This window comes from Pleuronectes platessa, chromosome 16 (assembly GCF_947347685.1).
Source record: "Pleuronectes platessa chromosome 16, fPlePla1.1, whole genome shotgun sequence".
NCBI classification, from domain to species: Eukaryota; Metazoa; Chordata; class Actinopteri; order Pleuronectiformes; family Pleuronectidae; genus Pleuronectes; species Pleuronectes platessa.
The window spans coordinates 5,434,242-5,458,962 of NC_070641.1; the positions used below are offsets into that span (position 1 = coordinate 5,434,242).

The window sequence follows — 24,721 nt, forward strand, 5'->3', positions numbered from 1 at the left end:
ACACCTGTTCTGTGACGGACTCAGAGTTTGTTGGAGATCATTACTGAACAAACAGCATCATGAAGACCAAGGAGCTCACCAAACAGGTCAGGGATAAAGTTGTGGAGAAATATGAAGCAGGGTTAGGTTATACAAAAATATCCAGAGCTTTGAACATCTCTCTGAGCACCATAAAATCCATCATAAGAAAATGGAAAGAATATGGCACAACCGCAAACCTACCAAGAGGAGGCCGTCCACCCAAACTGAAGAGTCGGACAAGGAGAAAATTAATCAGAGAAGCAACCAGGAGGCCCATGGTTACTCTGGAGGAGTTGCAGAGATCCACAGCTGAGGTGGGAGAATCTGTCCACAGGACAACTATTAGTCTTCTACTCCACAAATCTGGCCTTTATGGAAGAGTGGCAAGAAGAAAGCCATTGTTGAAAGGGATCCATAAAAAATCCCGTTTGGAGTTTGCCAGAAGCCATGTGGGAGAGACAGCAAACATGTGGAAGAAGGTGCTCTGGTCAGATGAGACCAAAATTGAACTTTTTGGCCTCAATGCAAAACGCTATGTGTGGCGAAAACCCAACACTGCCCATCACCCTGAGCACACCATCCCAACAGTGAAACATGGTGGTGGTAGCATCATGCTGTGGGGATGCTTCTCTTCAGCAGGTACAGGGAAACTGGTCAGAATAGAGGGAAAGATGGATGGAGCCAAATACAGGGAAATCCTTGAAGAAAATCTGATGCAGTCTGCAAAAGACTTGAGACTGGGGCGGAGGTTCATCTTCCAGCAGGACAATGACCCTAAACATACAGCCAGAGCTACAAAGGAATGGTTTGGATTAAAGAATGTTAATGTCTTAAAATGGCCCAGTCAAAGCCCAGACCTCAATCCAATAGAGAATCTATGGCAAGACTTGAAGATTGCGGTTCACAGACGGTCTCCATCCAATCTGACTGAGCTTCATCTTTTTTGCCAAGAAGAATGGACAAACCTTTCCATCTCTAGATGTGCAAAGCTGGTAGAGACATACCCCAAAAGACTTGCAGCTGTAATTGCAGCGAAAGGGGGTTCTACCAAGTATTGACACAGGGGGGTGAATACTTATGCACCCAACAGATGTCAACTTTTTTGCTCTCATTATTGTTTGTGTCACAATAAAATTTATTTTGCACCTCCAAAGTACTATGCATGTTTTGTTGATCAAACGGGAAAAAGTTTATTTAAGTCTATTTGAATTCCAGTTAGTAACAGTACATAATGGGAAAAAGTCCAAGGGGGGTGAATACTTGTGCAAGGCACTGTATATGGAGACTCTAGGGGAGACATCTTCAGACTTGGAGCTGACAATTGTTCATGATGCTGTGTTAACATTTGTATATTTTTTCACCTTCTGGTCCCCTTGATGCATCAAGTCTACATTAAAATCTCGGTAAGACATCAGCTGTTGCCTGAGTTCTGCTTTCACCAGCTTCAAGAAAACTTCAATAACAGTCTTTTATTCCTTTAGCATTACTGAAAGTTTAAGAAATCAAAGTGTACCCAGGAGCCTAGGTAGCCAAACCTAGATCGTCTGTACAATAAATGTGAGCAGTCACACAATAGGAAAAGTTGAAAACCGACCACAGTCTAGTCAAACTTAAACGGAAGTGAAAATGAAATAAAATGGAGATTGACCATACTTCCTAGTAGCAGGCTGTAGGGGTGGGTCTGATGTTAAGGACACCACTTTGTTGACAAAAACCTTAACACCAATTAAATTCAGTACAATAATACCATGGCTAAGGATCCACTGGGACAGTAGAAGCAAACTAACACAAAAGTAATGAAGAGGCTAAAGTGACATCTCTCTGTAAAACATATTTTAGCCTTACCTAGTATGCCTGTATATATAATTCAATTAATGTACAATTGCACATTATTTTACTATATACACCAGTGCATCTGCAGTTAAAATCAAAGGTGCCAAGTCCATATTTTCAGAATAACTCGTAAGGCTGGCTGCATCCAGAAGGTTGTAGATCAGCACACTGACGCTAATGGCAGCATTCAAACGGAGCAGAGAATCTGAGATCATGCAAATTTACACAGCTACAGTTTCTCACCAACCTCTAGTAGCATCTAGTCCCATTTATAATGGAGCAGAGGAAAATATGACAGATAAGTCAAAACAGGTTAAACCAACGTGAAAGTTTATTCTCGATCTTCAGTAGACATCTGACAAAATCCATCCTTGCAGAAGTCCACCTACCAGCGGTTTCTGGGGCTTTCAGCTGTATCACATTGTTTTCATTAGCACAATTAGCCAGAATTAGCTAGAGCCATTGACTTAATGCTATGTGATGCAGTTACAAGTTCAGGTACAAGCTGGAAAACAAACCTTCAAGTTGGACCATTTAACTATATAAACCAAAACTACTGTATCTTCATGGCTTAATACCACCGGGGGTTTATTTATTCTTTGGATGAACCAAACCTGAAAGTCTCAGGTCGAGCATCTTGAAGGATTGATCCCTTGTTTGAAAATGGCAGAGTGAGCAGCAGTTCGAGCTTTGCATGTGACAGTGTCGAATAACGCAAAGTTTGATATTATCAGAGCTACACAGGTTGTGAAAGTGTATTATATGTACGCTAACAACACCACACACACACACAGATCAACATGGCAGCCTGATGTTGATGATTTCCGAGCGACGGTTAGGATAAAATGAGGAGGTTGTATTCCCTCAGAGGCTGATCTGGAGCCAGCTCTGTTCTCCCATAGCTCTCTGTTAGCTTTGAGCTTTGAGAACTCAGAATCCCTCCAGCTTGATTTCCCAGCAGCCAGTGGACGTCCACCCACGGATTAGAGCTCTGGTGAAGTGCCCTGAAGCAAGGCAGTGAACCCTTGCTTGATGACAATGCAAATCCACCAAGAGCCAGATGTATAATCTCTGCTGTCCCTGGATTGACTCACGGTCAAAATGAGAGATTTTTTTGTTGTTGTATTAGTTAGATTTATTCAGATTTGATAAATATTTTTTGCAGTGGAAATGTCTTTCCAACGCAGCAGCCCGCATGTGATGATACGTGATGACATGTTCAGTGACTCATCGTTGCTCTGCTCTGTAGCTTCAGTACATCAGGAACCCTGTGGGTAAAGTCGCATATGTGGAATATCTCTAGTGTAAAAATGTGATTAAAAACAGGACACCACGCCTATTTTTTTCCCTTTGCTATTATAGAAATGTAAAACAAGAATTATTCTTACTTGTACTATGTTATAATAAAAAGGAATTCTGGACAGTTAGTAATAATCATGAGAAACTTTAAAGGCCTTGTCTCATCCACCACTCAACACATGATTGTGAGTTAGAATTGATCTTTGAGCAAGGCACTTTCATCACCACATCAGACCAGAAGATGGCAGTACATGATGTTTTTTTTTATGAATCACATTTTTACCTTTGGAGCATTTCACACAGATTACTTTACACACTCACTTTGAAACTCCAGCCAATAGCCCCATGAACTGTCATCAGCGTCCAGACTTATATAGCTGTTTAAACTGCCCTTAAACTTATGTCTTTTCCAGATCACGTGGTGCTTATATTCTGTTATCCCATCTTTAACAAACTCAAATAACTTTCTAGTATCTAACTCTTCACCTCATGAAATAGTTCACTCTGGGTCCAGAAACCTTCACTAAATCTTCATTTGAATCCTCCGAGACAACGTGAGAGGGGACATCCAGGTGCTCTGATGCATTCTGGGACATGAAAGCAACAGGTGACCTTACATGTGTCCACAGCTGCTCTCAGACCACCATACAGTTTTTCTTTCACACCATCAGCAGCTTTGGTCTGCTTCGCTGAATCTGAGATATAAAGTACTGTCTTTTCTATATCCTCTATTTCCTCAGCACTCAGTTATGTACAAATGCAGAGTTTGGTTATGAAAGGAGAAACAAAACACCATTTGATACAGAATTGTTGATGTGGTGCTTTGTGAGAGATTAGGCAATACAGGTATGTCCGGTGAACAAAGATGAAGAGTCTGGAGTGTAGAAAAACAGACTTGCTCCGTCTCTATGTAGAAGTTTGACTGGGAGCCCTGAAAGAAGCATGCAGGCTCGCTAAATCTTTACCGTGTTCAAATCAGTCAAGATTGACAAAAAAAAAACAAGTCAGATCTTGCTGTTCTCCAAGTGTGAGTCGATGTGTTTTATGAGGGCGTCATCAGGGTAGCCAGTCGGGAAGGTCAGCTGACACAAAGGGCAGCTGCGAACCGCGCTCTCCTCCGACTCCATCCAGAGCTGCAGACAGAGGAAGACACAGGTGTGAAACCACTGATCCTGAAGAGAGAGGGAAATCCCCAAATCGAATCAACAAATATGGAGAATGTGACTCGGCTTAGTTTGATCTGTCTTTTAACTCCCTGTAGACGGATGTCGCAAATTTGCCTCAAACCCCATTCTGGTCTTAATGCCGCCGAGGTGACTATTGTGCATGATGGTGCAAATACTACACATACCTAGGAAGGTATTGGAAGCACTCTGCCGCCATCTAGTGGTCGAAGTGGAAAATACATACTAGCCCCTTGGGACTGTGCAGCAAAGTTATTTTGAGGTATTAAGCTGTATTTTAAATACTATGATGATGGAACAGCAATGATTGTACAGAAACTTATGTTGTTATTCAATTTCAATCAAAAGCAGCATCAATCTACATACAGGAGACTGGAAAATTTGCCTCATACCTTAATTTTATATCTACTGTAAATGTTATATTGAAATTAACAATCTCCACTTAATTTAGCATCTTTATTTATTGGAAATTAATTCAGGCAGTAAGGGGTTAAAGCGACGGCTCAACGTGACCTTCACATTAACTTGTGCAGTGCTCGTTGTAAACCTGCCTGTTTTCTTGGTTTGTGGTAAAGCTCCGGAGCTACTAAAGAAATATTCCTTGTCATTAGTGAGTTCGTCTCCAACTGTTCTTTACCATCACTTCTTATTGTTTGTGTGCTAAGGTGCCTAGAGAAGACGGTCTAAGGTGCAGAGAAAAGTCGTAAAACTTTGTGTAAATGCTTTCCTGTTCATTCGCTTTATAACTGGACACCCGTGTTTCATATATATAAGTTTGAATGATTTACTGAACTGCTTTTATTTTTTAATACATTGCATGTGGGACATCTCAGAGTTCGACACAATCATCAGACCCGAGTTTACAACTTTTCAAAATAAAAGCTATGTAATTCAGCTTTTGACCCAGTCGCCAATCTCTGCTGCAGTTTATCGGAAGACTAGAGAAGAGGACAGGTTACACTAGATCTAGGATTTTTTGTATTAATATTAAATCTACCCCATGTCTAAATTTCTCTGGATCACTATGAACACACATTGGGGAGACACATTGGAGACAATGTGGACATAACTCTTCTTACTCCCCACATTTTGTATCAGTGGAGCAATCACTGAGCACGCACACGTGGGTGCTGCTCAAATGCTTAAGCTTTGTTGACACCTGACTGGCCTCTCGAAGCATTGTAACATTATGGGAGCGAATGCTACAGGGTGGTGGTCTTAGATAATGATAATGAAGTTCTAATGATTTGTGTTGTGTAGAAGTTGTGTATCCTTTTTTTTTATTGATCCTCTTTTGGCTGCGGCAATGACCCGTTTTCCCCACTAGGTGCTGCTAAATGTAATCCTTGCTGCTACTCACGTTAATAGAAGGCCATGACTGAGCATGATCTGTGTTCATGTAGGGAGGCAGATGGCAGGAGAGGGTGGCAGGGCCCTCGGGGGCAGAGAAGGAGGGATGGTGGGGCTGTTTCCTTGGAGACGGGAACGAGGGGTGTAGGGGCTGTTCTCTTGGTGATGATGAGAGAATCCCAAGAGTCCGAGGTGGGCTGGAAGCCGGCGACAGATATGCACAAACATCCTGTGATGGTACACAACACAAACAGTTTTAACAATAAATAAACCAGCTTAAAAGTCACAAACATCCTTGGTTGTCACCTCTTCATCATCAGACGACTGTGGAGGTGTCACCAGTGGGGTGGGTTCAGGTGGGTCATCAAGGCGACAGAAGTGATGACCCTGAATGAAAGAAGAAGTGAAGGAGAGCACCATGATTACTCCGATTTTTTTACTGTATTACAGAAATTTGTGTGATGCTTTCAACAGCCCCGAAAAGGAATCACATATTGTATTGTACATTAGTTAACAGAAAATAGGACATGTTGAAGGTGAACTTCAGCTTCTGTACTGGTACTTTGCTTTTCTTACTCTATGAGATTCAAATCTATACACCACATTTAGGTCTGAGGAGAATCAAACTGTATCTACATAAGAGGTGATATCAAATTTGATATTTTATTTGCCATCCTCAGTGTATTTGTATGCTCCGGATTTATTTTCCTCTGTATTACAATCGTCAATCTAATAACTTTGTATTGGGCTATGGACACCTTGTAAATGTGGATAACCTTCATTCAGTAGTGTGCCCAAGCCCATCCTACACACGGTGTAGTGGGTGGATCCCTGACTCCAGACCAACAAGACCCGACAGGGCATGATGGAAACCAATGGGTCGTACCAGGTTCAGACAAATCATTCAAAAATCCACAGGCGTTAAACGTTCTTGGTATTTGGTTGATAGGCCATCTACCCAGCACCTTTCTAAAACAATGGCCACATGGTAACTGCGTGACAAGGTAACTGGACATGCTTCAGCTTACATCAACTGTGTCAGACTTAAGTCAGGTTCAAACATAATTAAGAAAATAAATAAAAACTTCTGTATAAACATACTGTTTATACCATACCATTTTCACCATCTTAATATGGCATGTTAGCATGCTGACATTCAACTCTAACCCAAATCACAACATACATTATCTTAAACCACTTAAATCAGGTCAAGAGCTTAGAATATTACAAAAGAAACGCACTAGTTCCCACAAAGAGCAAGGAATTACTTACAGGGTATTTTGTTATAGACCAAATTCATCCACCTATCCATTATCTATACTGCTAATCATTTAAGGGTTGTGGTAGTCCTTGGGCCAATCCCAGCTGACACTGGGTGAGAGGTGTGTGTGTGTGTGTGTGTGTGTGTGTGTGGATGGGGGGGGGGGGTACACCCTGGACAGGCCACAGGGCCAACATACAGAGACAAACTACCATTCACATTCATACTCAAGTTAGTGTCTGCAGTCAACCTAACCTCAATCTGCATGTTTTTGGAGTGTGGGAGGACCGAATATCCAGAGACAACACACACACGGACACATGGAGAACATGCAAACACCACATGGAACTACCCGACCGAACCAGGATTCGAACCAAGATCATTTTTGAAGACATTACTATTTCACCATGTTGCCCCAGTAGATTAAAATATTGGACAGATTGAATATTTGAGCAGAGGGTAGTGCTCGAGGAATTATTGAGGAGCACCAAATTTAGTTGAATTCATCCTGACAGGAACCTCAACGTCTGTAGCACATTTCCTGGCGATCAATCTTCATTTTTCACTCTGAACTCTGTCAACTTCGTGGAAGTCTTTCCTTCTTGTAGTAAGTCATTCACTAAAAGTAATGATGGAGGCCGTATAAGGTTTGTCACAATACGGGTGTCATTCACTCAATCAAGCCAAATGTCTCACCTCAGCAGCCCTTGGAAATCCCAGGTCCAGTGCACAGTGATGAGGACTGCTGGTCAAACTGCTGCCCCCACCTCTCTCTCCTCCTCCCCCTCCTCCCCCCCTCTCCCCTCCATGAGCTGAGGCTGGTCTGACGAGGCCCAACAAGGCGGTGCGGAGTTGATGTTTGTTTTGGCTGTAGCCTCGTGTCTCGCCCAGCAGTGGCCTGGGCTTGGGGAGAGTGGACACCGGGTCCCTCATCAAGCGTGCTGAGGGCCTGTGGATGGCTGACGGGTCGGACACCTGGGAACAGGAATTTGTCAAATATTCAAGTGACTCCACGATGCAATAATCTAATTCATTGCAAAGTTATTATAAACCCAAATGACTCACCTCCGAGTAACTGCGGCGACCTTGGAACTTTGCTCGTAGGCGGCTGCTGGTTGGCTGCTGAAAGTGAGAGGCAGGGCTGTCGCATAGGGAGAGTGGAGGAGAGGGGGTGGGCAGACGCCTTTCAGGGGAGAGTGAGGGGCGCTGGGGGGAGGTGGGGGAGAGACGCTGCGGAGTTGCAGGAGGACGAGAGCCTGAAGGTATCAGAGAGAAAGAGAGAATGGGAAACACATTAAGCTTTCATCTCATTACCACACCCCTGGCCCCCAACTCCCTGTGTCAGATGCCTTCAGTTTTAAGAGATCTCTCCAAAGCAAAGCTGGGAGGGAAAGACTCAATGAGAGATCCCTTGTAACATGAACACTTTGTTAGAAGTGGAAAGATGCCACGCTTCATTTCCACAATATCTCACAACACATGGCACCGAGTGACTAATGTAAGTCTGCATAACTCTAATCTTGTCAGTGATGTGTGTACAGGTGCCTCAGTTGATTGTGTGTTAGTGACGTTGAACAAGACTGACCAGGGAACAAACTGAGAGGACAACTGACTCCACTGGCAAAGGAGTCAATCGCAAAGTTTCACTGCATTTCATAACCCACATGGACCTGCTTGGTGTAAAAGAGGTTTAACAGCCATCACATTGGTTGATCACTGTATCTACCTTCCTCTTGTATGAAATGGCTGTAGTCTCAATTGACTTTATTACTGTCAGCTATGATCAACTGGTCATGGGCTACATCTCCATCGTCCCCGTCCGTTGTCTCCTTCCATCCATTCAGTTTTCATATTTGACTTCAGTGTTGTTGCCTGTGCAGCAGCTGCTGTCCTTTCTCTGTTTGGACTGAAATCTTCTCTGTTTTAGTTTAAAATGTGGTTGATATCTATTAGATCATCATAAATCATCATGACCATTTCAATGCACTTCCAAAATTATGAAGTTTGTGTAGTAGCAGCACTTAGTATGTAAATATTTCCTGTCAGTAGGCTACCCCTCTGACTGACATCCAGCATCCTAGAGACGATGTGACACTTGACTTTGACGTGGCTTCGCTGGCTACATGCTGTGTTGAAGCAAATCCAAACTGAAATACACACTTATTCCAAACTCCCTACATGTGTTTATCATTTGACAGAGCCAGTGTTGACATTAGTTTGTTTTAACCAGCAACACCAACAGTTGAATATGTGACATTTCTGGTTCGATTTTGGTCCAAAAATGTTTTGACCCACTTGAACTGTATGCAAAATGCACAGTGACGTTCCTGAACCTGTATCCTAGTCAGGTGACCTACCAGGCTCCTGGGAGACGTGTCGTAGCAGGTCACTCTGTTTTGCAGCCAGACTGCGAACCCGACCCAACTCCTCTGTTAGCTCAGTGTAGGCTAACGCCAGGTTCACCCTGCAACACACAGAGAGAGGGACTGAATGAATACAGTAAATGCATGTAAATGACAAACTGACAAGCACTTCCAGAAATACGTTTTTGTCAGAAACAAGACTCACTGTTCATCTCCAGCTTTCTTTATCCATTCTACGTCACAGTGCTCACAGTGTGGGGCCAACTCCTGTGACTGAGAGGGACAGACCCAGAGCGGTGGTTAAGGAGGCAGCACTGAACAATACATGAAAGATATTCTTATTTGTCTCCTACATGTGGGCCAGCTTTAAATTCTCCATAGAGCTATTACATGAATTGTTATATCTGTATCTCGGAGCCCAAACGAGACAATTAGCATGCTTAAGCACACTGATGGCCAACCAGCTCATCCACCTCTATGACAACTGTGCAACCATCTGCTGAAAGCAGCTCTTTCTTCTTGTAAAATGTATCTAAAATGTTGTTAATAAACTAAAATATACCCAACATTAAACCCTGAGCGTTAAATCAAAGAACGACAGTACTTCCAGGATCAAGAACCTATACGCTCGACAAATTGGATATCAGTCAAACTATGCAGACAATGAAATTCCATTTGCAGAGATATGGAAGACGGTGACTCTTGTATCACGCCTATCAGCTGTACCTGTCTTTGTGCTTCCTGCAGCTGAGATGCCTCCTGCTGCAGCCTCTGAAGCTCAACCCTCAGCCCCTTCTCCCTCTGACAGGCTCCCTCGGCATGGTGCCGTGCTCCATCCAGCTCTGCCTCCAGTCGCTGCAGTTTCAGGTCGGAGAGGGCGTCCAGACTGCGGGAGCTCTGCAGCGTCGGCCCGCGGCCCTCTGATAAAAAAGCAAAACAGCTTCAGTCTGTTTCCTTGTTTTTCTCTCAAGTTCAATGGCACCAGTGAGCTAGAGACTTCAATGCCTAAATCATGAGTACAGTAATTTTTATATATGAGGCGTTTGCAATCATTAATGAGCAGTTATGACTGAACTGTAGCTAATGATACATTTTACCACATTTAGGGTCATATCTTATTTTATTGACTTAATGTCAGGGTAACTGTAAACTTGGAAAATGTATAAACCAAAAGAATTTGAACCACCTCATTGCGATTTTAGCTAAATTTGCAAGCTGGTTGTAATTGATCTGCCAGTGACAGGAGACCAATCAGTGAGAGCCTGAAGACTTTATAGGGGGCCGGGCGAAGAAAGTCTGGAGGAGCTGATGTTAGAACACAGCAGGAGATCCTCCACAGGATTCACCGGGAGCAGGTGGGAGGGTTGATGACGCTTCTAACACGCAACAAATGCAAAAATGAAGAAAACAAATATGTCTGCATGACAAAGCGAAGCCATACATGTAGAAGACGAAAATACAAAGGAAGCTTTAGGTGATAAGAGCCAATGTTTGTGCGGATGTGCTGTAAACACAAACAAGTGATCGCCACAGCAGAATTTATATGTTACACCCTGTCTCTGCCTGCTGCACCACCCCTCACCTGAATGCTCCAGAGAGTTCTGTGTTGTTGTGAACGCGGCTGGGAGGAGAATCTCCTGCTGCGTTATTCATGTGTGAAAGGAAACCTCTGGAGAAAGTCTGGACACAATTCTCCGGAGTTGTCTCAAAACAGCTTCAGTGGTGAAATCAAGGCAGCAGTTGAATCAAGTCTTGTGCTAGAAAGAGGTTAGTTTCATCCTGCTTTTTTAACTAGTTATATGAGCACCTAATAATTGTCTGGTAATCGCCAACTATTATGACTGGCTCTCTAATACTTATACTTACTTATATGAGTAGTACTACTTAATTGCATTATTCCTCCTACTATTCCATATCTGATTGGGTGTAGTGTTCTCTCTGTCCAGATAGAACTCACCTCTGGGTACACCCAGGCTGGCGTGGAGTTGAGACTGACGTGCCTCTTTGCTGCGGATTTGAGTGCCGAGTTTCTGAAGGGACGTCTGTCTCTGTCTAAGAGCCGACTCCAAGCTGCAGATCCGCTCTACATGCTGCTCCGCTAGAGTCGTCTGAGGGACACACACACAAACACACACTTATGCTCATGTGGCACCACAACTGCTATACAATGGCATAAAATGCTCTATCTAACAAATAACATGACTGTATGTGTGTGTGTGTGTGTGTGTGTGTGTGTGTGTATACCATTTTGTCTAGGTCTCTCTGGACATTGCTCTTCTCCAAGTGAATCTTCTCATATGCCTGGATGACTTCCTCCAGCCTCTCCTCTCTGTCCTTACTCTTCTGAAGCTTAGAGAGGTAAACAGTCACCATAGACACATTATTTCAGACTCAAATCATAACCCCACCAATGAAAACATCAGCGTCAAACATCAGAAAGGACAAGAAAGTCAGATGAGGAAATGCTGCAGTTTCTAAACCAACCTCAACTTTGGTTGACCCTGTTATAAAGGAAATGTAGATACACAAAAAAATTACCACTATCTTTTGAAAAATCCACCCTTTAGTAAAAGAACTACAGAAATTGTGGAATTGAGTTCTCACAACGATCAGCTGGCTGCTTGTGTTTCTTCTGGTACTATTGCGATTCACGTTTATCCTTTTCTTTGCATTGACCCTGTATGTAAAGTCATCGCTCTGCTTTTGGTCTGAACACAGCGACATTTAAGGGAACTTTTTTCACAACTGGCATGTAATTTCTTGAGTTAGAGCCAAAAATGGGGTTTGTGAGTGCACAGTGACTTGAACCTTTATGCCTCAACCTCCAAGATTTAATCAGTTTGTCTTTGAGTCCAAGATAACATTTGTGCCAGATGTAATGACATTTCCTGGAGCCGCCCCTGATACATCATATTCACAAGAATGGCATGGATGTTAGGTCACAGTAGCGCTGCACAATTAATCGAATTTTAATCGCGATCACGATTTTGGCTGCCAAAATTAAATGAGCACTATCGTCAGCGATATTGACGTTTAAAATGCGTGCTCTGCTACATATCAAATCAGGCGCTTCTTCAACTAAGAGTCAGCCAACCACCAGAGGGAGAACGAGATGGGAGGTGTCATGCAAGCAGCCTGCAGCGGCAGCCTCAAATAAAGTTCTGTCTGCAGTCGACTCCGGTATTGGTAGAAGAGGAGAGAGACAGAACAGAGAGCAGACGGGTGTCGTGTGAAAGGTAAATCAAATGTCAGGAGTAGAAGGTGAGCAGCTAGTCCCTCGAAAAAGAATCATCATCCGTTGTCTGGAAGTTTTTTGGGATTTAACAAACAAAGCATATCCACCGAGTGCGTTAGAGTAGTGTCTGCGCCGCATAGCAATACAACTAACTTGTTCAACAACCTGAAAAATCAGCACAAACCACAGTACGACGAATGCATTAAGGCCAAAGCTAACGTTACCTCACTGAATCTCCGTCCATGTCCCACGTCTACCCAGAAAACCACAACAGCGACCATGCATAGCGCGACAGTGTATCCATCCACCTCCCAAAGACACACTGAAATAACGGACGCAATCGCATTTCATTTGGCCAAAGACATGTGTCCAATAAATAATTTGCCAAGTAACAATAACTGTAGCTTTCTTTTAAAATGAAGCCTTGAGGTGAGATTATGATGCTTCAGTTTAAGGGGTGATAAATTATACTGTAACAGTTACAGTATAATTTATCAATAACACCTTGTTATTGCCTTGTCTGCATAGGCCTGAATTGTTTTCATCTGGTTGCATTCTGTGATGACATATTTATTTTTAGTTAGCCCTTTATTTTGGGGAAGATATTTATTTATATTTCGCTTCAGGTGAATAAGAACGGTGTAAGTTCTATTTTGATGCAAAGACGTGTACATTAGCTGGAATGTAGCACAACAATGGAAGTGGAAGCAGTGTTCTTGTTCATTTAAAAGTGCAATAAAAAGATGTTGTCCCTAAAATTAATGAATAATCGTGATAAATAATCGTGATCTCAATATTGATCAAACTAATCGTGATTATGATTTTGGCCATAATCATGCAGCCCTGGGTCACAGTGACCTTTGACCTTTAACCTCCTACATATCTCTATTGAGCAACTGTCACTGAACTAAGAGTATTAATATAACTTGTGCAATTTATGAGAGAAACAATAAGATCCACTATAACTAGTGGTTGCAAAAATATTATTAATTCGTACCTCCTGAGTGAGAGAGTTGATCCTCTGTTGTAGGTTAGTGGTCTCTGATTGAATGTCACTGGCATCCTTGATGATGGGCTCACGAGAATAACACACTATCCTCTCCTCTCCAAATTCACTGATCATGGGAAACTGGAAGAGATAAGAGGAGAAGAAGAGTTTTCAGGAAAGAATTCATTCAAACTGTAAAAAAGTCATAATTTGTATTCTTTGTTGTACATTTAAATCTGTGTGCAAGCTCTGTGTGTGTGTTCTCTGCGGCCGCTCTCCACCGTCACCTCATAGTGTTTGAGCTTCCTCTTGATGCTGCTGTTCTCCCTCTCCAGACTGGCCAGCCGGGTCTTAATGTCATGATAGGCTGCGGCCAAGGCCAATCCTGATGATGGGTACATGTCCTCTGACAGTCGATTAGCCGACCAGCTGATCCCAGATCCGCCCATGTCATCTCTCAGGCTCTCCCCTCCACCCAGCAGCCCCAGCTCTCCTCTGCCGTATAGATCCATCATCAGTTAGCTTTAAGGGAGGAAAAGAAGGAGGTGTGGTTGGAAAATCCAGTGAGATATTGGAATGGACTTTGGACGGACTCATCACAAGCTCACTCTGTCAATCCGCATGTCCTGACCAGAGCTGACAGCCAGAAAGTGTGTATGTACGTGTGTGTGTGTGTGTTTGTTGTGACGATTAAAAGGTTAATAAGTTCTTCTCAGTCCATTTGAGTTACTATTGTGCACTAACAATAATAATCCTAATGAGCAGCGACGAGTGATGTGTTTTTGTCCAGAGTTGATTGTAGGGGATGTTTGCATGACATTGCTCTGGGTTGAAACAATACCTGGTTATATGTCAGGATGGTCTCTCTGTGCTCAGTGGTTAGACTGGTCTGGGAAATGATATCGTGCAGATTAGGTGGCAGATTCTACCAAAATATTAACCACAGCCTAGTTGGCGATTCGTTAATTTTGACTAAGGGAGGTGGTCACCAGGTACGGCCGCATATGTCTAAATTTCACATCTCTCTTAATGGGAGAGACGATCGAGTAAAGGACTATGACCGTTTCTTCTCTGTTCAAATACAAAAAATGTGTCTTGTGAGTTTGGTGGATTTGGAGCTGTTTAAATGGACCTTTGTAGATAGTTAAAAAAAAAGAAAAGCAACAAGCAATGGAATCCTAATTTTTCTCATTTGGGTGATTAATAATTGAACAGTTTTGTGACACTTTACTTAACACTCCACTTGTGACACTTTACCTAACACTTCACTTTTAATAGTGTTGGCGTTTTGACTGGCTTTCAGCAACATTTCTGAATACTGAGAATGTGCACAATAAGCTGTCTTAACAAAGAGGCAATGTGATAGTTACAACGTGTGCACATTGTGGTGTGTTCGTCAACAGGAAACTGGCCACAATGCCACAAAAATAGGAAAAAACCTTTGAAATGATCTGAAACATCCTGACAGACACCCAAGGTTCTAGTTAAGAACACAGCATGGTACAACATAAACGAATAGAAAAGATGATGTGATTCAGCAGCAGCAACTCTCCCTTTATAGTGTCCTTGTGTGTGTGAGTGTGTGTGTGCATGTGTGCAGAGCCTAAAGACATGTGCAGTGGCAGAGAGGAAGAGAGGTCTCACATCTCTCCACAGTTACTTAACTCCCCCTCTTACAGCCCACACACTGTCTCCCACACATGCAAGCCCACACAAAGACACACACACAGATACAAGCACACACACACACACACACACACACACACACACACACATTCAGCCCACATTCTACTATTGTCTATGTGTCCACCTCATAGCCTACATCTCCCTCGTACTTTTCGACTGGGTTCACTCAAACTCGCTCGATTGCCTTTTCCTTGCACACACTGTGTGTCAGCCAAGGGCAGATCAGAGAGGGGCCATATGTCTTTATCATATGGTTGTTTCATTTATTAATGGACTGACGGTTCGCATTACCCACAATCCCTGGCAGTCAAACACAAAACCCAGTGATTTGCCTCATCATCAGCATGTGAAGTGATGACATCTTTGTTGATGCACAATGCAAAATTTAGCACTTGCTTTAATTTACTGTGTTCGTCATCTAAGATTGTGCTTCCATACTTAGTTAGATAGTTTACCACTTTTAACAAACAGTTTCTAGTTGATCATGATTCATTATTATGTCCAACAGCAGAAATTCTCAAAATCCATCAAAGGGATTCCGGTAAAAAAAAGAAATGGAGAAAGATTCTACTCAGGGGAAAAACAACAATTTGTTCCTGAATTAAAGGGGCACTCCACCAATTTTACTCATTAATTGAAAGCAAACTCATCACAAGGAGTAATACTCAGCTGGTTTGATAAAATATTTTCTTTACAGCTCAGGGGGGATTTGATACCTAAAATATTAGAAATAAAAACAAAGCCTTGATAACAGACCACGGTGATGTTTGGAGTTAGAGATGGTCTGATGAAAGACAAAATCCAAATGCATTGTGGGACATGTATAATCCAACAATTTACAGCGTTAACTATATGCAGAACTACTGTGTTTGTCTGCACCTCAAGCTGCTAGTACAGCATCTGCTGTCAGCTTGGGTTTCTTAAGCCACATTAAATTAAACATTAATTTGCTGCTTGTGCACAAATTATGGAAATCAAGACCACACATGTGCTCAGCAAAATTCATCTTAGAGCATGAATGAAACATGCAATTGCCCAGAATATGCCAACTCACATTACTTTACAATGAGTATATGTTTTTAGACCATGTGACACAGTCAGTACAACAGCAGTCAGTGTGGACTAAACTATGCATCTAGAAAACAGGAAAAAACTGAAAAGGACAAACACAGCAGATTCCCAGTTAAGCTGATTTTAATTCCATCCGTATCGGAAATAGTTTTTCTATTTGAACATGGTTATGCACAGAGAAATGACTGGAAGTGGAAGGAGAGTGACCAGTAAAAGGACGGGTATATGTCTAAGAGGAGCAAGACTCAAGAGTGGTATAGTCCCTGATGAGAGAGGAAATATAACTGATCATGTTGTACATCATATGGTTTATCAGTGAGAGAGGCTGGTCTGTAGCCAAATCCAACATTCTACAGGATTATCAGTTGCCAAAAATGTCTAGATAATCAATAGTTATACTACATATTTTAGTAGTAGCTTATTATACATGGATCATTTGTGTGCGATTTGGTGTTTGTGCTTCTGGAGGTAGCACTTCCCTCCCCAGAAATGGAAGGACTTCAACTGCTGAACAGGAAACTGATATGGACATAATCAACAATAGAATAAAACTCCGAAATGTAGTGTTTGCAGATGAATCTGGATATGTTCAGAGGACAACCACTGAACAAACATTGAATCAGGGTTATATCCTGATAGCCTGTCCTCTCTGAAACGAACTCTGAGAGTGTTGAGGAGCTCAGTACCAGTTTGTCCAGGTAAGAGGACCTGCCTCACCAAACCATGCTCAGGAACTACATGTTTATTTATCATGTTTGGAGCTTGGTGCCAGGATAACAGCTCACATAATCCTTTATGTGTATGAGGCTGATTTCAACCTGCCCGAAACATGAGAAACAAACCTCACTGGAAACAACAGCAGCGAGGTTCAGAGTGGTGTCACATCCTCTGATGGTCTGCTGTTACATAAACTGTCAGCTGGACCATACCATACTGAGAGACTCATTTTATTCCTTCATGACCTTCATTGATGATTTGTGTCAGGTGAGGGAAAGAGTGGAGTGAGGCTGAATCCAGACCTGTTCGTTATTGTGGGATAATCTGATGATTCACCACTGTCTCCCAGTCACAGAGTGACAATAGAGCGTCTACCTACACCAAGGCCCAATTAAGTTAAAGAAAGAAAAAGCTGCTTGGTTATGATAAAAGCAAAGTGAGAAGAGATGACAAAACAGACAGTTCTTAAGGACATGGCACCATATCTGTGAGCAAAGCCAAGGGCTAATTCAGTGTGTGTGGGGGACACACACATACACAAACACAAACAAACACAGTAGAGTAAATACATTAAATCAAACTCTCCTGATGGGTTCAAATCTGCATGACAATTTAAAATGTTACATGGTTAAAGCATTAAAGTCATTGATTATATAGCAATATCATCAATTATGTTGCTCTGTATGTCCCTACGGCTTTGATATGATATGACGTGCAACATGAGGTCAATTAGAATGAGTCTTTTAGATTGATGCAATTATACAAACGTCTTCATCAAGGGATTATACTGCTCCTCAACATCCGGACATCAGTAACCGCAGCACATGAACTTCAACCAAGCAGAAGCACAGGGCAATCCCTCTGCTTCCTAGTGTGCTCATGGACTGTACACTGACCCCGTCACACCTCTGGTGTCCACATAATGCAGCAGGACCAACCCTCCACTTCTTTTCATTTTTACTATTCCTATCTATTTCCATTCTTTTTAACTTTTAGGTTGTTTTAATTCCCCTATTCACAATTTCAGATTGTCATTTTACAATAGTCATTACAATATCTTAAGGCTAAGTTTTTACATTTATCTATGGGCTCATTATCCTGAGGAATAAATACAGGGGTAAACGTACCCTCCACAAAGAGAGAGACAAAGAGGACAACATAAAATAAGAGGCTCAGACACAGAGAGATATGAGAGAGGGCATTAGGCTGATGACATAATATGACATGAAAGACTGAGAGAGAAAGAGAGAGAGAGAGAGCGGTGGAGAGGGATAGAGAGAAAAGAGTGGGAGAGTCAATGGAAATGAGGTCGCTAGGAGAACTTTCTGTCCTACTACTCTGAGCACGTGACGTTTCCTACATGTACAAAATGTGCACAGATATTTATCCTGAGAACACTGACTGTATTAATTTCCCCTTGCGATTCAAGTCCATGTCAAACATCTGACATGTGTTGGGTGATGGTAAACCTTCTAAATATTATCCTTTTTGAACAGACTAATGTGTATTTTGTCTTAGAACCATCTCATGCAGGAACCATGAGCCATTGGTTGTACTAGTGCAGAGCCCGTTGTAAACCTGTCAGTTTCCCTGTCCTGTGTTAATGCTCTGCAGCTACATCAGAATTATTCCATTGTCATAAAACAGTTGTACAATATACTGTAACTTTTTTTGTTCGTGTGCTGGATGTTGTGTGCAGAGCTTTTTATAAACAGTCTATAGTTCAGAGTGAAGTTAGAAAACTCTGAGCTCATCCTACCTGGTTTATCTGCAATAAATATTTATAGTCATTGTTTTTCATAAAATGAAACTGAATGAATTTATAACTGTTAATGTGTGTGGCTTATATTTAAGTTTGAGTGACTGACTGAACTGCTGTTATTGCTTATCATACATTGCTTGCAAGGATCAGCACCTCTGCTGTGTGTCTGTGTCTCAGTCTGTTCAGGTAAAATACAAATAATCAAATTACGAAAATGACCTGGCAGTGATTATTCAAATATGAATACGATTATTCGTCTGTTTATTCAAAATTTTAAATATTGAATGTGTTGTGTCTAAATCGCACCAAGTTTGACACTGCACCTGGGGCAGTTAACAATACACATGCCAAGTGTGAAGCTGATAAGTTGAACGGTTTCTGAGATATATGTTCCACATGGACAGAGATACACAGACATTTGTGGAATTAGGAGGAAGTTATTGTGGCTTATGTGAGCAAACTTCAAACACATATATAGGCTAAGTGACATGAAACAGAAGCCGTTGTTGGATTTCAGTTGGAATGTTTCCACTCAAGTTTTAGTTTGTACAAACATTAAGAAAGTTGACAGAAGTTGATTAAATGCTTTCTGCAAGAATGAGCCAAACTATATCACGGCTAACAAACATATTTTTGTCCCTTACTGTACTTTCTGTATTTGTAGTCAGGTACTGGATACAAACGGTGTAGGGCATCCTCTGCCCTCTCCTCCCACACATGTACACACAAATACCAGCTTGAAGTATTTGCTCTTCAAGCCCCTTGATCTCCCTCTACCTTCTGAAACAAAAAGCACCGCTGTTACCGCCAACCACATGTGAAGCAAAGCTCTGTGATACTTGTGGCCCTGTTGGACCTTATCCAGCTGCTGTAGAGAATGACTGAGCGGACCACCCACCACCAGCTAGTTTTAGGTTTTCAGATGCAGTGTGCAGAGAAGAAACAGCAGGTAAGGCCAAATAAGTTTCAGTCACCCTCTTGAAAACCAACGGTATTGCTAATGCAATGGGGATAGGACTTCATCTAGTGAAAGGCAGAGTCGGAGGTGCTGAGAGAAAGTCTACAAAATTCCTATTAAATGCAACGTAGCACCAAAACAAGATTTTAGTTTGAGGTTAAATTGCATGAACAATATTAGCACTTGACTTTTGAGGAACTATAGATTTTTTTTTCTGAGACATACCTAACCAACTCTTCCGACTGCTAAAAGCTCTGTTCATTCCCTACACTATTTGTAGGCTACACAGAAAATACACTGGGTTCCAAGAAAAAAATCACATATTGCAAATAAATAAAATAAATAAATAAATGGGTGGCCTACTAACCCTAATACAACACTGGTGGATGAAAAGCCCTGGTGTTCAGAACAGAGGTATTTTCACACTGTGATGCACCAGTGCTTAGTATGAAGGGAATTTATTATACGTCGTGTTATGATCAAATTAATTATTGTTTGTTTCAAATTATCTAGCATGCAAGACTTTGTGTCAGACACCCAATATGCAATGCATTAGTTGATACTGTAAATCAATCACTAGATACATAGAGAGATAGATGGATTACTTTATTCATCCCCGAAGGGAAATTAAATCTTAAACTACATCTTAAATATGAATAAAACTTTGACCATTGCATTGTTTTTTTAAGGCTGGATGGTGGGTGGCTGTGGCCTTGGAGGTAAAGACCAACCTGAAGGTCTGTAGTTCCTTTCCCAGCAACTCAAGTCTACGTTCTAAAGTGTCTGGGCAAGATACGAATCCCCAAATTGCCACTGACAGTTTATGAATGGGGAAAATCCATTTATATACTTAAAACTGTGTATTAGGCTATTTAAGATTAAGATTAAGATGCATTTATTTGTCCCAAACACATGCACAGACATGCACAGGCACACTCATGCAGGTAGGGAAATTTAACCTCTTCTTTTAACCCATCGGGTGAAGGACACACAGAGCAGTGAGCGACCATGTACGGCGCCCGGGGAGCAGATGTTGGGGGAGTAAGGTGCCTTGCTCAGGGGCACTAGACAGGGTAGGGAGAACCCTCTTGGATTTTTGGACAGATCCATCCAGGTTCGTCTTTTTGTTGTTTCTCCGTGGAGTCGAACCACAGACGAACCAGAGACCTTTTACTGTATGAACTCTGAATATTCTACTTCATCGCTTGAATCACTACAACTGCAGGCGGAGCTAAACAATACAAAAGAGAGAGCTGTGTTATGCTGTTGTTAGGTCACGTCCCATACACAAGAGCAGTATAGGTTAAATTGTTTTTAATATTGATCTGAGCGCTTGGGTGTGTGACATATAAACAAATAAATAAATCTAATATTGTTGATATATTAATTATTGATTATGTTCTACATGTTACAGCCTGGGTGATAAGGTGTTAATAGATTAGTGGGTCAGCTGGAACACAAGTAAATAAGATTGATTGGGTTTACCACTAGAGGGCACTGTGACATACAGCCCTTTCTCTGTGCAAGTGTAATATGGATGTATCCCGTCACCTTTAAGCACAGTGCCCACACTAGACTGTACATGACTGTTTTATTTTATTTCCCTAGCAGCCCAGCATACAAACCAGTTTGCGAAGATCATTTAACATACCAGTTACTACAGTCTTCAAACATGCCTTTAACCCACAAAATGAAAATAATATTCTGCTGAACAACAAATGTTTTTTTTTTCGTCAGTGTGGAATAAACAAGGAGTTATAATGGCTCCAGAAAATCACTGTATTGCTCAGATGTGTTCAAAAAATCCTACAACACCTGAACTCAACACGTGCATCCATGCTTTCTGTCGATGCACTGAGGGAAAACAACATGTCCTCATTCTGCATGTTACAGTCAGGTCCCCAAACCGGAACACGCACACTGAAACCAGGCTGCGCATCCATCTCTCCCTGGCATGTCCCCACACAACGCGTCTGTGGGACTGACAGGTTTGGAGGAATTTGTCTTCAGTGCAGTGTCCCTGTCGGTTCTGTCTGTGGTCTCCTGCTCACAGGCCATGCATGACTGTAATGATTTAACAACTCATTACAGCGTCACTGCCGAGCCTCTCCCCCTGTCACCATCCATCCCTGCGCAAACAGTCCCATCCTGACCCGCTTAGAAACACTGACATCTGATTCTCACCGGTAAACCTGCCTATAATGTGGCACAGAGCATATAAACACACAGACACAAACATACACGCTCACACACACACAGTCCGAAGTTGAAGGAAGGGACACACACGACGGATGAAGCCGGTTTACTTACGTCTCAGTAGAAAAACCTTGGAGATGATGGTGCTGACGAGGGTCGACATGACTGGAGTCTGACATCAGCAGTGGATGCTGCCGTGAATGTGTGTGTGCGCGTGTGTGAGTCCGCCCCCTCCCCTCGTTTGACCATAGGGGGAGGGGGGAGGGGGGAGGAGATGATTTTCATCAGAAGGAAAGTAGCTCACATTGGTTCTGTTCTCCATTGAGCGCTATTATACAATCACTGAGGATATACCTTTTCACACATGCATTTTAAACTCGGGTCAATAGCATGCTGACACAATTATAAGGGCCCGAGCACCTACGATGGGAGGCTCTATTGTATTTAGAAGGATTTGTATTTACCTTTTGGGCTTTTTCAGGGCCTAGACATGCTCAAATTCTTACCAAAGTTTGCAGATAATTCAAAACCCAAAAAAGTAATTGTATTCTTGAGTAATTTGAAATGGGCGTGGCAAAATGGCTCAACAGCTAAGGAAAAAACCCTCAGTTAGCTTTCACCGATCTTCACAAAAATTGAAGCCCAGGTGTATTATGACACAAAAAAGTATTGCAGTGCAATGGGAAAAACGCAGCAGGAAGCCCGCCATTTTGGATTTAGTGGCCATTTTGGCCGTTTTCTAAATTTTTTCTTTGACGCACTTGTCCCAGGATTTTCGTCAGATCAACTTCATATGTACATGAGTGCCATCACAACAAGATGGAGATATTATCTACCTCGAATTTCGAGTTATCATCAAACGGTGTGATCGTGGCATGGCGTCAAAGTTTGATTACACGCCATCAAAACACGATGTTCAGTATTTCAGACATACATGGTGCAATCAACTCCAAACTAGACATGTAAGACAAGAGTCCCGACCTGATGACATCTACACAGAAATTATTAATAAAAATCACAGCGCCCCCTGGTGGCAACAGGAAATGTCTTGTTTTTGGAACATCTTACACTTACACTCATCACTGATTGCAACCATGTGAAATTGTGTCAAAAGTGTCAAGTTTGCTGAATAATGCGCGTGAGATAACTGTGCACTGATGTTGACATGTTTTATTTCGCTTCCCGCTTCCGTCTCTCTGCCCCGCACACCAACATAGGGCTTCCCCATTGGCCAAACCCACATGTCAATCAACTATTACAGGTAACATTGAACAACACCACAAAAAGGGCCTCAAAACATTGATAATGGTATAAGATTACTCTGTTTTTCGTCAAACGCCATATTAGTGGCGTGGCATCGAAGTTCATCAATTCACCGTTAAAAACAAAATTGCTGTGACATGTTTTAAACTTTGATGAACTGCTCTTGGCTGCTTTACAATATACAGCTCAAATGAGCTGTACATATAAAAGAACACTTCACAGGATTCCTGAAGCAAATTCTTAAGCAAGTACTGTGAATGTCATCTCAACATGATGGAAATATAAACTACTTGGGTGTATATGATTTCATCAAACGGTGTGACTGTGGCATGAATGTTGATGATTCGCCAAAAAAGAGTGATTTATTATAACTTTTTCATTTCTATTTTGATCAAAAAATCAAAAACTTAAACAATTAGGCCCATTTAACCCCTTGGCCCTACCCCTGATCCCTTCCCCTTCCTTTTGCGCATTCACGTGTGGGGGTAGTGTGTCCCAATACCTGTTGGGACTGAGGGGTAGGGCTCAGGGGTGGGGCTCTATGATCCTCCAAACGGACATTTCTCAAACCCTCACTACAAACCTAGAATGCCTTGCGATAACGGGCAAGGTGGGAGTATTTTCTCCATTAATACGGTTTTAAAAATTAAGATAATAACTGTAATATTTTAGTTTAATATCATTTCAATGTTTTATGGTCACTGTTACTATAATCGCGTATTTTTGCATCGACCACTGATGACGTGTCGCGTTCTCGCACCGACTACTGATGACGTAACAGCTTCTTGAAGGGCTGTCCCATTTCGTTGGGGGAGATTTCAACCACTCCCCCTTGTGACTCCGTTTCAAGGGGCTAGATAACCCTCGAAAACAAGGGGTATAGGGCCAAAGGGTGAAATGGGATTGGGCCTTAATTTGCTAAATAGTATGGTAGCCACACATTTGATTTGGTAAAAGTAGAGAATTACTGTATAAAGAGGTTCATTTTAAAGTATATGTACTAAGACTGTTTCTTTGTGATACAATTATTGAAAATAGATGTTTGTCATTTACCTTAATGTAAAATTCAATCTGGTTTGCGGTCTCTGTGGTTTTGAGAGAGTGTGGGAGACGATCATGCTGTTGACACCAGCACGTGGTGGTTTACAGTGACTGTGACCCAACCGGTTCTGTTACAAGATAGGCTTTTGTATGAACATGCAAGGTGGTAAACCTTGTACCTGGCGCCACCCTGAGGACAAATTGGCATTACATTCAATTTTACAGTTATATAACAGATCCACCATAGATTTTAACACTGTTCTGAGTGTGGAGGTAATTTCCTGCCAAAACATAAACAACACTTGATTACCTACTGTGTAGTATAACCTCTTACAAGCTCAGTCTTTTATGTCTTTTTCCCGATTTTTAATCCATGACAGCCCAAAGTAAACAAAGATTGCCCGGGCACACTATGTGAAGCAATTTGGTTGCTTGGTTTCTGCTTTGTACCTGCCCAATGCAAGTCTGCCCAAAGAATACTGAGTCAATCAAT

At 42.0% G+C, this 24,721-nt stretch overlaps 1 protein-coding gene across 2 annotated transcripts; it reads right to left on the bottom strand.

The window, feature by feature from the left end:
• Nucleotides 1-4,148: 4,148 nt before the first annotated feature.
• Nucleotides 4,149-24,677, bottom strand: LOC128459220 (TANK-binding kinase 1-binding protein 1). Of its 2 annotated transcripts, none has more exons than XM_053444333.1 (13): nt 24,241-24,677; nt 13,822-14,056; nt 13,544-13,675; nt 11,556-11,660; nt 11,269-11,419; nt 10,038-10,231; nt 9,517-9,584; nt 9,306-9,412; nt 8,014-8,204; nt 7,645-7,923; nt 5,994-6,074; nt 5,698-5,916; nt 4,149-4,286 (listed from the first exon to the last, which is right to left on the bottom strand). In XM_053444333.1, the coding sequence occupies exons 2-13, from the start codon at nt 14,047-14,049 to the stop codon at nt 4,158-4,160; spliced, it is 1,884 nt and encodes a 627-aa protein (XP_053300308.1). In that variant the 5' UTR covers nt 14,050-14,056; nt 24,241-24,677; the 3' UTR covers nt 4,149-4,157. The 2 variants fall into 2 exon arrangements, with proteins under 2 accessions (XP_053300308.1, XP_053300307.1); XM_053444332.1 differs by lacking the exon at nt 24,241-24,677 and adding an exon at nt 22,039-22,175.
• Between the last annotated feature and the right edge of the window lie 44 nt (nt 24,678-24,721).

What these genes read in the sequence shown, in the direction of transcription:
- LOC128459220 (XM_053444333.1), bottom strand. Translation starts at nt 14,049, where the DNA reads ATGATGGATCTATACGGCAGAGGAGAGCTGGGGCTGCTGGGTGGAGGG. An exon ending in TCAACTCTCTCACTCAGGAG is followed by an intron (nt 11,661 to 13,543) that starts GTACGAATTAAT and finishes TACCTCTCTAAG; the next exon opens with CTTCAGAAGAGTAAGGACAG. An exon ending in GTCGCCGCAGTTACTCGGAG is followed by an intron (nt 7,924 to 8,013) that starts GTGAGTCATTTG and finishes TCCTGTTCCCAG; the next exon opens with GTGTCCGACCCGTCAGCCAT.